Source organism: Cotesia typhae, unplaced genomic scaffold (assembly GCF_013202065.1).
Source record: "Cotesia typhae breed Kobodo isofemale line unplaced genomic scaffold, CoteBio_Ctyphae contig_48, whole genome shotgun sequence".
Classification (NCBI taxonomy): domain Eukaryota; kingdom Metazoa; phylum Arthropoda; class Insecta; order Hymenoptera; family Braconidae; genus Cotesia; species Cotesia typhae.
In genome coordinates, this window is record NW_027423756.1 from 8,820,546 (window position 1) to 8,838,299 (window position 17,754).

The 17,754-nt window shown below is 30.3% G+C and overlaps 1 protein-coding gene across 1 annotated transcript; it reads left to right on the forward strand.

The window, feature by feature from the left end:
* The first annotated feature begins 324 nt into the window (after positions 1-324).
* On the forward strand, positions 325-17,455 carry LOC141529362 (protein gooseberry-neuro). Its single transcript, XM_074245864.1, has 7 exons — positions 325-376; positions 1,169-1,482; positions 4,177-4,288; positions 5,240-5,242; positions 15,019-15,212; positions 15,897-16,341; positions 17,141-17,455. Exons 1-7 carry the CDS (start codon positions 325-327, stop codon positions 17,362-17,364), a joined length of 1,344 nt encoding a protein of 447 aa, XP_074101965.1. The 3' UTR covers positions 17,365-17,455.
* Positions 17,456-17,754: the final 299 nt, after the last annotated feature.

Below are 17,754 nucleotides of genomic sequence, written 5' to 3' on the forward strand. Positions count from 1 at the left end.
AAAGTAACTTACCGCAAGATTTTCGAGAAAAACTGACTATTCTTTCCGTACAATTTCCCCAAAAAAAAAAAAAAAAAAAAAAAAAAAAAGTTTCTTTCTATGACTTAAAATTATTTTTATCTATAGAACTTTTATTTATTCTATAAAAAATAAAAATACTGCATGGAAATAAAACTCCAAAAGAGGATTCTCGACTCAGATTATGATGTACAGCTTACCAAAAAATGTGCAAATAAAATAGTGTAATTGTTAATGGTGATTGTGATAGACGATAGTGCAAATATTAATTTAAAAGTGATAACGTTTGAGACAAGCAACTAAATGATGGATATTACGGGAGGCACGAAGTCGCTGTACGGAGGGTACCAGTTCCAAGGTATATAATAAAATAATTAAAACATAAATAATAAATAATAAATAATTTGTTAAATTACAGCGAGCATGAAAAATATAATTCGACAGTGTATAGGCCATAAAATCATAACTAAATAACCGTGTCAATTGAATTGACTGTGATAAAGTATTAAATTCACGCCCGGGAGCTGAATCGTGATGAATATTAGAGGAAGATATATCATAAAGTATCGGTCAGTTAGGATTCATCCTCATGTTTATATGTATATATTGTCTGCTGCTCGGTTATTTTCTCAAAATATCAATAACAGTAATTAAATAAATACTTTCGGCTGATACCAGCGTGGCAATATCAGATGCAAATATATAAATATATATAGGATAGATAAATTTTCATTACGATGACGCGCTGGACCTAACGGAGCACGGTTACCTGTCTTATTATATTGTATTATATTATGTTATATTATATTATATTCAGTATTAAACGTAAACACAGTAATTACGGTGGCCGCGGTTTTACTTAGCCACCATGCACGCAATGTGTGTGTGTGTGTGTGTGTGTGTGTGTGTGTGTGTGTGTGTGTGTGTGTGTGTGTGTGTGTGTGTGTAAGACGATCCACTGGCAGTGTCACGTAGAAAGGGTGGCTAATTCGAGTAACGATCAGACTTAATACTCGTTAACCCTGGAAATTGCTCAGCATGCCCATTAATGAGCATAATTTGTCAATTTAACGGGCTCTTACGGGAAATTTCACTTAAAATTTTTAATAATCCGCAATAAATTGTACGACCAATTATCTATTTATTACAGGGCAAGGGAGGATGAACCAACTGGGTGGTGTGTTTATCAACGGACGGCCGCTGCCGAACCACACACGTCTCAGGATTGTCGAAATGGCAGCTGCCGGAATAAGACCATGCGTTATTTCGCGACAACTACGTGTTTCGCATGGCTGTGTATCGAAGATACTCAACAGGTACCAGGAAACAGGATCCATAAGACCTGGAGTAATTGGCGGAAGCAAACCACGCGTCGCTACTCCGGAAGTTGAGGCCCGGATCGAAGAAATCAGGCGGCTCGACCCCACAATCATGAATTCTCAGATTAGAGACAAACTTATCAAGGTAATAAAATTAACGGGCTTAGGCATGAATATTCAAGTTCTATCGATTTTTTTAGATAATGAAAATAATATTGCGTGATAAAATGTATGAATGAGTAATATAGAATATTAATGAAAAAATAAGATGTAATGAAGGTGTTGAGTCTGACTACAGGATAAATTTTCAATATCTTCCGGCTAGCGATTGACCCCGGCACGTTCAGCCTTTTTTTACGCTCACTCGCGTGCTCTCATCTCTTACTTACACATGTACATTGCATGTTAATGCAGGCAATGTATTGAGAAAATAGATGCATTTATATATGTATTTATATTCCAAGCGGATTCTTCGGTCCAAGCATATGCAGGCGGTATTCTTGTATATCTTGCGCTGCGATCACACTCAATGAAGCTTTTTAATATTTCTTATAACTTATAAGGCCGGTACCAAACTCATACTCTTACTCGTACTAATGTATAGATGTGCATTTATATACTGCATATGAAAAGCCTTGGGCGACTCGCGTGTCCTCTAATGCCGCCTACACCGACTCGGAATTTTCTTGCTCAGTTTTTCGCGGACGAACATCATCTATCAAACTCAAGGGATTTGCTATTTTTATTTATTACCTGAGAACTCGGGAATTTATCGGCTGAGATTTTAATGAATTTTGTGCTGAAAATTTTGCTTGTTTTTTAAGATTTTTTCTCAAAAAATTTTATTAAGGAAATTATGCAGAAGTTCTAAATTAAAAAATTTTTTAAATACACAAAAATTATGCATAAAAATAAATCATTTCTAATATTTTGTAAATTTGTAGTCTTAAAAAAAACTTTAAACTTGTATTGGGAATAATTAACTTTGATTAACTCATAAAGTTTAAACTTGAGTTTTTATAAAAAGTCCATACAATGCAAATACTCTTATCCAATCCTAAAGTTTATTTGTCCATAATTATAATGTTAAATATCCGTAAAAATAAAAAAAAATTCCACAAATTCTAAAAAGTCAATCCTTAAATTCAAATCCAGCAGAAAAGTAAAGTTCGATCCGTTGATAAAGAGATAAATTGCAGCGGGATAAAAAAAGGCATGTAGCTTATAGCCTAAACCGTTCACCGAAAAGACGTATCTGCCGTTGCAAAAGCTACGGGTATATCGGAGAGTGCCCAAGTATGAGTAAGAGTAAGAAATACACGCGTGTATATTTACGAAGAAAAAGGATCGAGAAAAGTGAGGCATGAGGTAAAAGGTATAAGCATCACATTAGAGTTGGATGAAAGAGTTTTTAAAAGGAGAGAGAAAAAGAGAGGAGAGGCAGCGACTGTGGTCGGCATTAATACGGCATTTAATGCTGTAAGGAGGCGTTCCTGGGGTCCGCGTAGTTCTCCCCGAGGCAGTTATCTCCGTCTCTGTTGCCCTGTCATCGCCCTGGTAGAACCAAGACCGAGACCAAGACGAAGAGCATGCCAGACTTTACTGTAGACTCCAGACTTAACTCTTTACTGTATATGAGCGATCTCTCTCATCGACACGCGGAATATATCGTTATTGTTTCTGAGATACTATGCCGCGATCGGAGATATAAGAGATGAGATAAACGATCGAATCTCCCGATCGCGATGTATCCGTACGTACACGGTACGTCTACTCGATATATCTGCAGACTTAATCATTTTGCAATATTTTATTTTATTATTTTATTGCTATTTTTTATTGTTTACTCCGTTTACTGCTCTTTCATTTTTTTTTTTTTTTTCCATTTATTCTCTAACTTGGTACTTGTAACTTGTTTATTACCTTCAAACCAGTCTATTGAAAACTCATTTAATTTAGCTGCGTGTTAATTTATTTTAATGTTTTTATTTATTTTTATTATTACAACCTATTTACGTTCGTTTGGAATTTTTTGAAATTTATTTAATAAAATATAAAATATAAATAAATACCTACGCGATTTAATGGCCCATAAACGTGTTGCTAAATAGTAAAAACGTTTATAATTTAACACAGGTAGTGTTGGCGAATCTTAAATAGTTCTAACGGTCGCAAAATTTAAAATTTTCCCATGCAGATAAAATTTTACTGAGTGCAGTTAAAGACTTTATATTTTTACACTGACTAAAAATTACCTTGATTGAAGAAAAAAAATCTTTAACCAACAGCAACATTTTGAATTAAGTATAAATATTATTGACTTCAAAAATTATTATAAATTTAAGTAAATTTGATTTAAAAATTTTTATATTTTAATGGAAATAATTTTTTAATTTTTAAATTGAATGATTGAATAATTGACTCTAAAAGTAATTAATTTAAAAATAAGTTTTGTAAATTATCAATAAAGTATTGACTCCTTTTTATATTTTTATAGCCAAGAAATTGTCGACAAATAATTAAAAGAAAAAAATACAGTAAAAGAAATATATTAGCGATGATTTTAATGCCAAAAAATTCACACCTTGCTAAATTAATTAAGAACTCATAATATAAAATTAAACGTTTGTCTATACATAAAGAAAATCACTTTTAAACCCTGCACGCACTTTGAATTTAATTTATTTTGTTTTATGATAAAATGATCGATTACTAGCCACTTTATCGCAGTAGAGAAAGAATGAAGTCCAAGAGAGAAGAGTATAAAATGAAATGATAAATAATGATTGTCGATTCATCAAACTACTTCTAACAAGACATGCCAACTTTATTTGTGCAGGAGGGCTTCACCGATCCGCCGAGTCTCAGCTCTATTAACAGACTTTTGCGCGGAGGCAGAACTGGCGACGACGGCAAGAAAGATTACACTATTGATGGCATACTGGGTGGTGGTAAGTATTTTTAATTAATAAAAATTCCGAATTATTTATAAAGAACTGTTGTAAAAATTATACTTAAGCATCGCACTGAAAAGTGTAAAAAAATTATTGTTTATCTGCACTCCATTCATGCAATTGCGTGGTCGTGTTTGGGGTTTGCTTTACAAACATATCTTCACACTTACATTGATACATCCGTATGTTGAAAAGAAGAAGAAGAAAGAAAATACTCGGCAAAATTTAATCTTCGGTGGGCGTGAGTTGCTTGCCCACACGTCCGACAAACGGATTACAGGAGTGTCAATATCTTACAGGCTACGCATTATCCTTGTTTCTGTGTCTCGAAAATATCCACCACTCATTTTTTCAACTCCTGTCTTGTTCTTCAGTACAGAACAAACAAACCTCGACGAATTAATTTAGTATAGAAATTTTCGAGTACCAATTAAAATTAAAAATTTTTTTAACAAATTAATTTATAAAAAAAAATGCTTCTAAAAATTTTCGCTGGTAATTTTTATTAATTTTCACATATGAAACTTTTTAATTAAATTTTTTTTAATAATTTAATTGTTACAAAATTCTAAAAAAAAATTGTAATGTCTGTCAACTTTAGTGTTATTATTAATTTTAGTACTTTGATATCAATCTTGTTACATTTAAAAATTTTTTTGATAATAATAATAATATTAATTTTTTTTTAATTTTGCTTAAATTAATATTTTACTTAATTGAATTAAAATTTTTTATTTAAAATCGATAAATTTTTTTTGATTTTCCAAATATTTTTAATTCTACTCCAAACACTCTCTATCAACGAAACATAACATGAAAATAAAAAAAGCCCGAGATCTCGAGTTGAAAAGCCATATGTTCATATAAACAAGATTAAGAGACATTAAAGCCCGTGAAGTGGACACTCGACAAGATCGAGGAATGTGTTTTTGGAAGTCATCAGAACAGAAGGTGTGGCGGAATCTTGTGTGGAGCATATCGGATCTCACAGACGATACGGCGATGAGCGACGAGCTCCAGCAGCTCAAGCTCCGGGTAGACAAGAGCTGATGCTTATAAGAATAATAAATAAAAAAAAATTTGTTATTATTATTATTATTATTACATATAAAAGATGAATAATAATAAAAGTAATAAAAATAAAGAAAATAACAGCGATAGTGTGTGGACTGCATCACGGATGAGGAGTCCGGTAACCCGGAGCCCAGAGTCCGGGGATCAGCCTACTCACACATCCACACTACACGACTTACACATACTCACCGCGGCAGAGGGTAAGAGGGCCCAGAGTCCCGCGGAGATCAAACGGACCGCCCGCCACACGTCAACAGTGGTGCTCATTTCGTTAAATTATTTATAAATTTGCCAATTTTAAAATTTACCAACTCTAGTATAAGGTATAAGAAATATCAGATGAGTTTTTTCTCTTAAATATTATGGACTGCGGAGCAGAGGTCAGCAGAAATATTTTTTTAATAATAATTTATCAAGAATTAGTCAGTTTTTTTAATCATATTCTTAATTTTTCGAATATGACTTATGAAATAAATAAATTATTAATGATTAAAAATTTTTTTATCAATTTAATTTTTTTAAAATTAGTATTGATCACTCGAAAAAATTTTTATTAAAGCTTTTAATCATTTTATAACCAGTCTACAAATTATGGTTATAAAATTTGTGGTTTTATTTAATAATTAAATTGGTGTAAAAATATATTCTGAAAAATTTCTACGTGTAGGTTTTTTTTTTTTTAATTTATTTCTTAAGAAAAATTCTAAAATTTGTCACAACATAATTTTTTAAATACTCAGTAAAATTTTGTTAAAAAAAAAGTAATTAAAATTTATTTATTTTTTGCCAACCTCTGCTACAGAGGCCGACTCGGAGCTGGTAGAATTAAAGCCCAGCAGAAGCATCAATTATGATTATCATAATGTATATAATTAACAGAATTAATTAGCTGAGGATGAGGACGAGCATAAGCCCAGGTGGCTATGTTGTTTCGGAGTAGAAAAATTTATTGATGAGAAGAAAATATGACAAGTATTTAGAACATTTCCGACCCTCTCTAAGATTAAACGACCTCATGAATTCCGTATAATCTAATATAATATAATATGTCTGTTGGTGTTTATATTTAGTTGGTATTGATATGGATAAAAAAGGGAATAGGAATAGTAATAGGGAATAGACGCGATGATATCTAAGAAATCGGCGTAAATGACGAAGGCGAGCACCTCTGAAGAGTAGGTAAAGTAAAAGGTATCGCCGGAGTTTGAGTTTGAGTTTAAGTTTTGAGTTGTTAGAGTTTAAAATGAGCGAGGAACAAGGAAGGAATAATGTTTATGTATGTATACATATGTACTACACGGTGTGGAGCACTAGGTGGTATAGGTGTCGGCGGTCGAGCTCTCGAGCAGGAATGACACGTAGCCACAGGCTTTCTTATTCTTTCTTATTCCGTTCCTTTGGACTCAGCCGCCGACCAAGGATTAGCCTAATGGGTCCTGCCCACCCCCCTTTGCTTCGCCCACCCTACTTTCTCAATCCCTTATACCGTACACACCATACACGATATGTGAACATGCATGTATCCACGACAGACACTAATACTTTGGTACCACACTTCGCCGGATAAGACTTTCGGATTGCGTTTTATAATATGTATATCCAGCTCGACTCCCTCGTCCACGTCCAGATCTCGCTGCCCGTGATATGTGTTATGTGATGGGTGAGAATCAGCGGACAGCCTTCAAATATAGATGGAAAATTTAATAGTGAAATGTGATTAAGTGATACTAAAATTTACATTTTTATTTTTGCTTTTTTTATCATTGACAATTTTTTTAATTTAGTTGCACGAAAATTTATTTTTAGACACTGATTAAAAAATTTTTTTATTCAATTCTCTACAACGAAATTCTTAAAAATTATTTTTCTGTTAAATCAAGTTAATTTTCTTATCAGTATATTCAATAAAAAATTAAATTTTAGTTGTGTCCTTTTTTCGTGACCAAAAAAATAAATAAATTCACAATCAGACAAATATATCTGTGTCCAAAATGAATATATTCATTCATGTGAAAATTGAGATCCTGCGTCCATTAGTCAACACTTTGTAATTCACTCTTGCAATATTAATAATTCATGCATCCTAAATAAACGCATTTAAATTTAAAGAAAAATTATACTTTTCTAAACAGACTAACCATGTCTTTATTAGTTACGTCCATAAATTTCCAAATTTTTCTAAAAAAAAATTTCATTAAATTTAACTAATTATTTCTCAAGTCCGAAAACATCTAAATCTCCAAATTACAGGGTAAATTTTCTTAAAATTTTCTCTTCGTGTTCCGACATCACTAACAACAGTCCCGGATAATAGAGCCTGATAAGAACGATTTGCTTATCAATTAGTTCAACGTGTCGAATTAATTACCAGGTTGCATTCAGCAATATATAATACGTAGGTCATTAAATAGAGGCTTTAAACTCCAAAGTTTTCTAATAAATACAAATAAAAAAAAAAACAGTGTCGAAAGCTATGAATTAAGATCTAATGACTTGTAAAAACGATAGACCACCCAGCAATATTTGGATTTGAAAGATTACTTTTTATGAAATACAAAAATATAACAAGTACTTAAGTTTGGTGCAGATCCTTCCTCCTGCCTCTAAGTAATACATTTAATAGAATATTTTGTTGACTTGTGTGGTTGTGTTGCATTATGCGAAGGTGACTTTTGGGATGAAAATTAATATTTATGATGATTTTTGAGTTATTTGGTTTTGCTGGTACCAATCGACACAGTCCGGAGAATAATGAAAAAGGAAACCAATGTCTGATGGTTCTCACCAGGCGTTGACAGAAACTCACCAGCCAAAACGGAGCATAAAAACCTCGGGTGTTTTTTTCTATTGTCATATTCTCACATTATATATATTATATTATATCTTTCCCTGGTAGACCCTAAGGTGTATAGCAGTCTAAGGAGTTTCCGTAGCATTTTGTTAGCATTTAAGAGACCTCACACATGGACATGGACCCCCAGCTACTTCTTCTACTTTTACTTCTAATTCTAGTCCTTTAGTAAAATACATATAACACACATGTATGGAAGAACTTGACTTTATATTATATATACTTGAATATACTTAGTTAACTTCAGGCAAAAGCAGGGAGAGTGAGAGAAAGAAATGAAGGTGCCGAGCGGCTAGATTTATAACTCAGCGGCACCTTTTCCCTGCGTTTCACTAAAAAGCGCGATTCGACACACAGAAAGGCGCAGGGATGGGAGGAGAAGTTTCTCATTCAACAGGATAAGTATAATAGATTCACTTGTTCTGGCTGCTATATTACTGCTTATACTCTATTCTAATACATAATATAATATTGGGACGATAGCGTGTTATATGTAGGACTGGACTTGTCGAAACTACTTGCTCCGAAACTCCCACACAAACAACTAAACGCTACTTGGGCGATAATCCAGTTTTCCGTAATTCGGGAGGTTCAGGACCACACTCACGCTACTTGTAACGTATAACTGGTAGCAGTACGCTTATTTTAAGTGAGATATATGTGTCCAGCGTGGCGAGAATTTTAAATCTCTGTTAGCTTTGTTCTTGTCATTTCCTACAACATATTTTTAACAAGATATTTCACAGTTTTCAGGGAAAAGAAATAAAATTTGTTTTTCCGGTTTTATTTTTAATTTATGGCTTATTAGTTTTCTTTTTGTTTTAATTTTTTGAAGAGCTTTTAGTTTTTTTTGGATTATTTTTTTTTATTTTGATAATATTTTCAATTTTTCTGTGGCTTGGAAATTTTTTTTTTTAATTTTTGAAAATTAATTCTGGACTTAGATCTTCAAATAAATTATATTTATTAAAAATCTTATTTTTTTTTTTTTTTTAATTAAAGAAAGAAAATTCTTGGTATGTTGGATAGCAAAAGTTAATTATTTCCTCGACATCTCCGTCCTCCTTCTTTCTATTAACAAAAAAAAAGAGGGATTTATTTTTGAATAAATTGAAAGTCATGATTACCAGCGATCCTTTTGAGTCGGATTTTTATTGTCCGTCTAAAAAATAAATATATTTACATATTGAATTGAAATTGATTACACGGTACTTAAACGCGAGTTAGCGTCGACACTTTGATAGCGGAATTGAGTCAATTGAAATGAATAAATAAAGATAATAGTAAAAATTAAAATAAAATAATAAATGTTTTGTTTGAAAGTACTTAATAAGAGGAATAAAGATGTTGAGATATATTAGCGAAAAAAGTGGCTAAATAAAATTACAAATGATATAATGCGAGGTGAGGTGAGGAATATAATCTATAAGCATTTCATCGAGTTCCGCCCCTGGGTGAAGAGAAAAAGCCAGAGGGACGTTTAAGAGAGTCAAGAGTTGTTCTCTCATTACAACTCCAACATATGGCCTTTAAACGATCACACCCTCTAGTTATTTTTTTTATATTTATTTTTTTTTTTTTTTTTTTTTTTTTTTTTTTTTTTTATCTTTCATTCTTCCAACCGACTCTTATTTTATTTTATTATTTTTTTTTGCTGCACCAAGTGGATGAAGAATCTTTTTCTCCAAAGGGTCGAGTGTCAGTGTTGTGCCTCGGAACTATTTTTTTCTCACATCAACATCCTCTTGGTCCTTTTAAATCCTCGCCATTAAATTAATATTCAATAATTAACAAAAAAAAAAAAAAAAAATTCTAATCTTCATGAGAAAAACTTAACAGTAAAATAAAATCCGACACTTGCACGTTACCGACAAAAAGTTCCACGACCTGACATAAATTCAAGTCACCAAGTTCTAAAAACTATTAAGGAATGAAAAATTTGTCACTTTTATTAATAATAAAATAAAAATAAAAATAATAAAAGTTTGAATTTAAATTTAAAATAAAAATGGTATTTTTAAAAAGTCAAACATTGATGATCTCTTTTACAAACACAATAACTAAACAAGAACTACAACAAAATACAGCAGGTTGTATAATGTAATATATTACATTTTTTATTTTCTGATGAAGGGGCGTCATAGCGTAAAGCCGTCGGTGCCTTTGAGACTTGGTATGGTTACATCTACTGGACAATCTTAAGAATAGAAAGAATAGATCGTGAGACAAGTTGCATCTTTCCAATAATACCCGGCGGCTCTTTTAAATTCTTGTCACCTCTCTACTCATGGACACATACATATTTTTTATTTTTCCTCTTCTCTTTGACTCTACTCTCTTTTTTTTATTTATACATATTATATTGTGCCTTTCGCCTTAACCCATGTTAGGTCTACCACACTACATACAAACTTCTATATACTTCGTACTCGGCTTGCTGAAGCATATACACAAACAAAACCTCGACTTGTTGTGTTTGTCAGTATAAATAGTTAACAATAACTCCCGAATTTTACAATAACAGCACACCAAATTAACTAATTTGTTTTTATTTTTTCCCCAATTATTTTTATAATTAAATAAAATGTTTTATTATTTAAATATTTATTTATTTTAAATTATTTTGAAAAAACTTGCAAATTTATTACAACTCTAATTTTAGCCATCAGTAAATTCTTCGACTGACAATACTTTAAACATCTAGGTGTAGTAAGTTTTAAATTTTATAGTTAAACATATATGTTACGAAATAATTTATTACAGCGCTCCAAAATTTCCTGGCATTGCTTACAAGTACAAACCGAAATTCAATAAATTTTTTACTACTTCTTGAAAAGTCATAACATTTTTAAATAGTTATGAAATTCTACACGAGTTAACTGGAAATTTCATAAAATTTTTTACGTGTTATATAACAGTGGTACAATTGTTCCATATACATGTCAAATAAATAAAAAATATAATAAGGCATCACCCGCAAGTAATAAGGCCTAGTTTCATAAATTTCAAGGACTATTCTTATGAAATATTTTTAAAAATTAGTAATTTTTATTTAAAAAAAAAAAATTAAGATAATTCTAAATAACATAAATAGTAATTAAATCTTTTGTAAAAATCAAATAATATTTTCTTGATATTAAAAATTATAAGATACGAATAAGCGCTTTCAACCTTTTTTTCTTCTACAATATACTTTAATGAGAGATATTTGTCTAACAACGACAAAAAAAGTACATAACACGTAATATTAATAACAACAATGTAATACAAATACATTATTACAATAACATTAACAAATAGTAAAGCAAAGAGACTAATAACAACAAAAGATAGATTTCCCTGGGCTGTTGTGTCCTATTGTAATTTATTCTCTCCCACTCGACTACTTAACTTGACTTGACTTGTACACATAACACATAACTACACTAAACGTGTCGCTGGTAATATAACCAAAGATGTAGTGTATAAACTACAGTAAGACGACCCGATTCCGGTGTAGTGTGACTTTTTGACAAATGTGACGTGTTCCAAAGCAACAGCCAGCCCGCAAACACTTGAAAGGATGCCGCTGGGAATATTCCTGTGCTTTAATTTTTAAACTTGTTCGTCTACACCTACTACTTCTCCTCGTCCTCCTCCTCATTTACCTTCGGCTGGATCTCCTTCTCTGGATTTGATCTTATTCATCCTCATCCTCATCCTCATCCTCGATCTATATAATATAATATTTCTCTTTCATTTCACTCATCGTCTCATGTCTATTTTCAATTTCCTTTTACTCACATTCAATAAATATAATAACACAAACCGCAGGTTGTGCATTGTCATTGCAAACCCCCGCGCAGATCAAAGCGGCCTCCTTTTTCATGTTTTTTGTGTATTTTCGGTAAACCTCATCTTCCTTTTCATTTAAATTTTTTATTATTGTATTCCCGTATATCGCGTACGGCCCTTTCTACTTAACTTTTATTATATAGATTTTATTCTATGCACATATATACATTTAAAAGCTAACGCTATTAGTGTTATACCGGCGCAAGGTATAATGTACAACATACAATACGTAGGTGCACTATTTATCCTTGGTATGTCACAGGTCGTACTGTGAGCGACGAAAACTCCTGAAACACCGATCCCATTTATCGCCATAGGATCCCTTTTTACTTCACCGGCCGGTGTCCAAACAGTCAGGACTTCCTGAGGACACTGAAAATTAAATTACGAGTAGTTCGACATAATACTATGTGCTCAAGGCACAACTTTACCTCTGAAATTTTTATTTTTCGATAGTCTTCTCACGCCTAAAGCATCACAATGTAGAAAAACTTTTAAATATTTCGAGATTTATTGGCTTACCAATTTGTATTTAATATTTTTACAGGTCATTTTTTTCTTAAAATGTCATATCATATATATATATATATATATATATATATATATATATATATATATATATATATATATATATATATATATATATATATATATATATTTCAATTCAACAACATCTGGAGTGAAAATAATTATTTATTTTTTAAATAATGAATGACAATTTATTCTAATATTTTTTAATAGAAAAAATAAAAATTTTTTTTTTATTTTTCTTAGTTTTTTATTTATTTATTTATTTATTTACTGAATTTAAATACCAAGGCATAAAGCCAAATAGCAAGAAGTAAATACATAAAATCAGTAATAAAATTAAAATTAGAAGTATTAGCTTACGTATAAAAATTTTGTAATATTTATAAAAAATATAATTGAAATTTAAAATGTAACTTAAGTAAATAAAAAATTAAGTACATTCAGAAGGAGTAGTATTTCTATTTTATGAAAGAAATAAAGAAAAAAATTTTTTTACTTGAATTAAAATTTATTAAAATCAAATAATTACAAGTGAATTAATTAATGATAATATTTAGCGTAAAAATTTTTATTCTATGTCAAACACAAAAGAAATTGTACTGTGTATTTATTGTATTATGTTGAGTTACCAAATGGTATTATAATGTTTATTTATACACCATGGAAATTATTCCAGCATTGGATCAGATTTTACTCTAGAATAATAAACAACTATGATGATAATGATAATAATAATAAGAAGAATAAGAATGAAAATGTATTTAAAGAAGAGATGAACGTCAAAATATAATGTTAAATTCGATTGACAGGGCGTAAGATTCAAGTGTTTGTCCATTTAGAGTATCATAACAAACTCGCGATCAAGACTATAGTCAGGGGGCTTCAGACAGAGGACTACACTTAAAACTCTCAACGAGATCACGTTTGTAAAGGAATGAAATGAAATCCCACAAAGTATTCTCAATTGACCGAAAGAAGACGAGAGTTGAAGCGATTGTATCGCGCTCCATCAACCATGAGATTTAATTCCCGTATGGATATGTAAGCGACAAGAAAGAGCATCGCACGAGGCTATATATCTCTATATATCTATTATTATAATAATAATAATATGTATAAACTCTCTTACTTGAGATTAGCTCCAGAATAGTGATATAATGGACAATGCCAACAATATAATATAAATAGAGTAATAATAATGTAAAGTTGACTTAAATGTTTGTAAATTTGGATTTGATGTTTATTTGTGTTTCTTCTTTGCTCAGCGATTGCTAAATTTCAATGCAATTTTGGAGATATAAAATAATATTTTATTTAGTGAGCATTTATCCGTGATAGTGAATTCTAGTTTTGTAGAAATGTAAAGAACAGATATATTGAAGCAAATTATTAATTTTACAAAAATCTGGGAATATAATTATGACAAGAATTTTTTTTTTAAGTTTATGAGTCAATTCAGATATTTTTAAATATTAAATATGATAATTTACAATATTTATTTTTAAATTGTGATCAATAAAATTCATCTATAACTTATCGTTCACATAAACTATCTTTTAGAAAAATTATACGCTGATAAAGTGTTTGTAAAATAGTTTTATCAATATAATGGTGCGTTTTAAATAAATGAAAACTCATTCTCTCTTTCTCTCTCGCTCTCTTTCAATTATCGTTTTAATCTATAAAAATGTATTTGACCAAAGAGAATTAATATTATTTTAAAGACTGATTTTTCTCCTTACAGAAATAGAAATTATCATTCATAATTTTATTAGTACTTTACTATTTTATTAGTACATTAAAAAAAATTTTAATTAATTCTAAAGAAAAAATATTGAACCATAATTATTTTAATAGGATAAATATTTAATTAATTAGAATTTTAATATGCCATCAATATAATTTCTAAAGAAATATTAAAAAAAAAAAAAGAATACGAATATTTTTATTTTTTAATTAAATTCTAAAAAAAAAATTTTTTAAACTGGAGTAAAATAATTATTAAAAACACTTGTACGCGTATATTTAAAATGACAAAATGGCTGTACATTAACGTACACATATATTCGTACATATAAATAATAAATACAAGATGAGAAAAGTCTTTTTACGAGTTACATTTTATGAATGCCTCAAAGAGCGTGACGCATATGTACCCAGAGCATTTCGTCATGAGTGCATATATGCGCAACGTATTAAAAAGCATAAGCTCATAAGGACTCGTTCACTTAACGATAAACTACAGTCGTTTATGAATAATTTAAAAAATATATAAACAACACAAAACAAACAAAAGGAATCTGATAAAAAAACAATTATTTCCTTGCCACAAAAATCTGCAAATAAATAAAAACAACAAGTTATTATGTGAGCAGACAATAAACTAATGAAGTAATAACTGAGTGATGTAATAACTTTTTTTCTTTTTAATGTCCAGGTCGTTGTGATGATTCAGACACCGAGAGTGAGCCTGGTATTCCATTAAAGCGAAAACAACGTCGCAGTAGAACCACTTTCAGCGGTAGCCAGTTAGAACAATTAGAATCTGCGTTTCAGCGAGCGCAATATCCCGATGTTTATGCCCGGGAAGCATTGGCTCAACAGACTGGATTGACCGAAGCTCGGATACAGGTTAATTTCATTTTTCTATCACATCATACAATCAATTTCTAAATGAAATAAATAAAATTATATTTTTCAACTTGTAATATTTTTATAATCAAAAATAAGTCAAAAAAATTATCTTTTAAATTAATTTTTGTAGTTATTGAATATGAAAAAATTATCAGCCTTAATTTTTTTTCTAAGTCTATAAATCTATTTTTTTGTAATACGAACTATAAATGATATCACAAAACCGATAAAGTTCTTCAAGTAATCAAAAATGATTAAAAAAATTCTGAAATGCTGTCACAAGCTAAATTTAAAGTGTAGAAAGCATATATTCAGAAAGATTAAATAGAAAAATTTATAATACTATTAAATTTGAAACAATAATAAATAAAAAGAATCTGAACATATTTTGTAATTTATTTTTTTCTGTGCATTCAACTTTGGCTATATTTATCTATATATTTACATAAAAATGATCAATTATTCTGATAAGAAGATATTCTATTGAAAATGTCTTCTGAAAAATTGATTCGACTTTTTTTGATTGCACTTGTAGGTTTGATCGACAAATTCAAAGTAAATTAAATTAATAGATAAATATTTTCAGAGCAAACTTGGGATATTTACTTAGATAGTTGCGTCATAACAAAACCGGCATTCTATAAAGCCAAAATAAACAAGAATATCTATAAAATATTTCAGGTATGGTTCAGTAACCGCAGAGCCCGCCTTCGGAAAGGAAACAACGGGAGTGGTATTTCCTCAGTACCCAGTCTACCATTGACGCCGTGTCAATATCCAGGTCCACATGAATTAGGACACTTGTCACAAGTGCCACAAATGGCTGTAGGGATGCCAGCCAGCCAGGTGCCTACGAGTCTGCATCAATCGCTTCATCAAATGACGCCGACAAGTGTCCACGAAATGCCAGCGAGCTCGCTGAGCAGCCACATGTCTAGCACGATGGCCCAAGTACCCACCACGACAATGAGCTCTGGGTTGCAGCCCCATTCTGTCGCAATACCTGGTTCACTTACCGGGTTATCGGGTCATGCTAATAATGTTATGCAAATTGGTCAGGTGCCTACGATTCAGCCGCCCACTGCTCATGCTGCACCAACAACTTTAAGTCATACTCATAATTCTGGTTAGTTTGTCCAGATAATTTATTATTTTATTTTTAATTACAATCAATTTTTTAATCCCTTTTCGATTGAATTACTTCGAAACTCAGTCACTGTAAAATTTCTTTTTAGAAATAATTCTAATTTGTATGTAAAATATACAGATTTTAAATGCTAATATTTCAAAATTTAATGTCGCAAGGATTATTTAAAAAAATTCCAGCGTATAGAGGATACTTATAAGTATAAGTACTCAAAATTTCAAAAAAATTCTTAGAAAACGGTTTCTTCTCGGAGAGTCGTTAAAAATTTTTTTTATCTATATATCTTCTCTGTATAGTTTAAATTTTTTATTAATTTAGAATTAAAATTTTTTTCTTCTAAAAAGATTTAAAAAATATTAAGCCTGAAAAAGTTTTGCGCCAATTTATGGAGTAATTTAAAAACTCTGGAAAGTTTTATTTGATGAATTATTTATAAAATTACACAGAAAAAAAGAAAATCTTGAGTCAAGCGTAAATTTTCTTAAAACATGAAAATTTTAGGGAAGATTGAAAATTTCTTGAACGAAGTTAAATTTTTTTAACCCAAGAAAATTCCTTCTTGCTCCAAAATAACTTCGGTCTTCTTTACAATTTTCTTGGTTCAAGAAATTTTTTTGTTTTGTGTATGATATGCTCATTATTAAACGTAAAAAATCCAATTGCAAAGGTCCTATAATCTCAAAATATAGTTTTTTCCTTAAAAAATTATCAATTTTTTCTAATTACATAAAAATTTGATCATTTTATTAACAAAATTTATATTTTTTATTTAAAATAGGTAACGCAGACTGGACTCGAGCGCAGATCGGGTGGGGACAATTCAACCACTTTCAGAACAACGACTACACCAGTCACTCCAGTCATCATCCTTCCAGTCATACAGGCCTTGGTAGTCAAGTGTCCAGCGCTAATTCTACAGCCGATTGGGGATATGATCAGGGTTATGATTATGCACAGCATGCACAGCTTAATTATCACCGCAGTGTCGGTGGAATCTTTTAGTCATTTCTTAATATTATACTGTATATTATTTTATATTATATAGATATGTAAAAATCAAATTTTATATATTACGAATTATAAATAATTAGTTATAAAACTTGTACAAAATAAATGTTTAAATGCAAAGTGTACATAAGATATAAAAATATACAAAATATAGAACATACGTAAACATTATGTTTCAATTTATTTTTTTTTATTTATTTGTCCTTAATCGCCAGTTTATGTGGTCATAATTTATTTTAAGAAAAACAGATACTAATGTGTGATTATTTAAGCTTGATTGATAAACTTGACATTATTTTTGGGAAAAAACTTTGAATTTATAATGATGAGATTGTCGAGAAGATACTGTCGTAGATATTTAAATTGGGTTAATACTCTTTTATC

Coding starts and splice junctions, on each gene's coding strand:
- LOC141529362 (XM_074245864.1), top strand. CDS start 325: ATGGATATTACGGGAGGCACGAAGTCGCTGTACGGAGGGTACCAGTTC. Junction 377..1,168: donor CGGAGGGTACCAGTTCCAAG/GTATATAATAAA, acceptor TATTTATTACAG/GGCAAGGGAGGATGAACCAA. Junction 16,342..17,140: donor AAGTCATACTCATAATTCTG/GTTAGTTTGTCC, acceptor TATTTAAAATAG/GTAACGCAGACTGGACTCGA.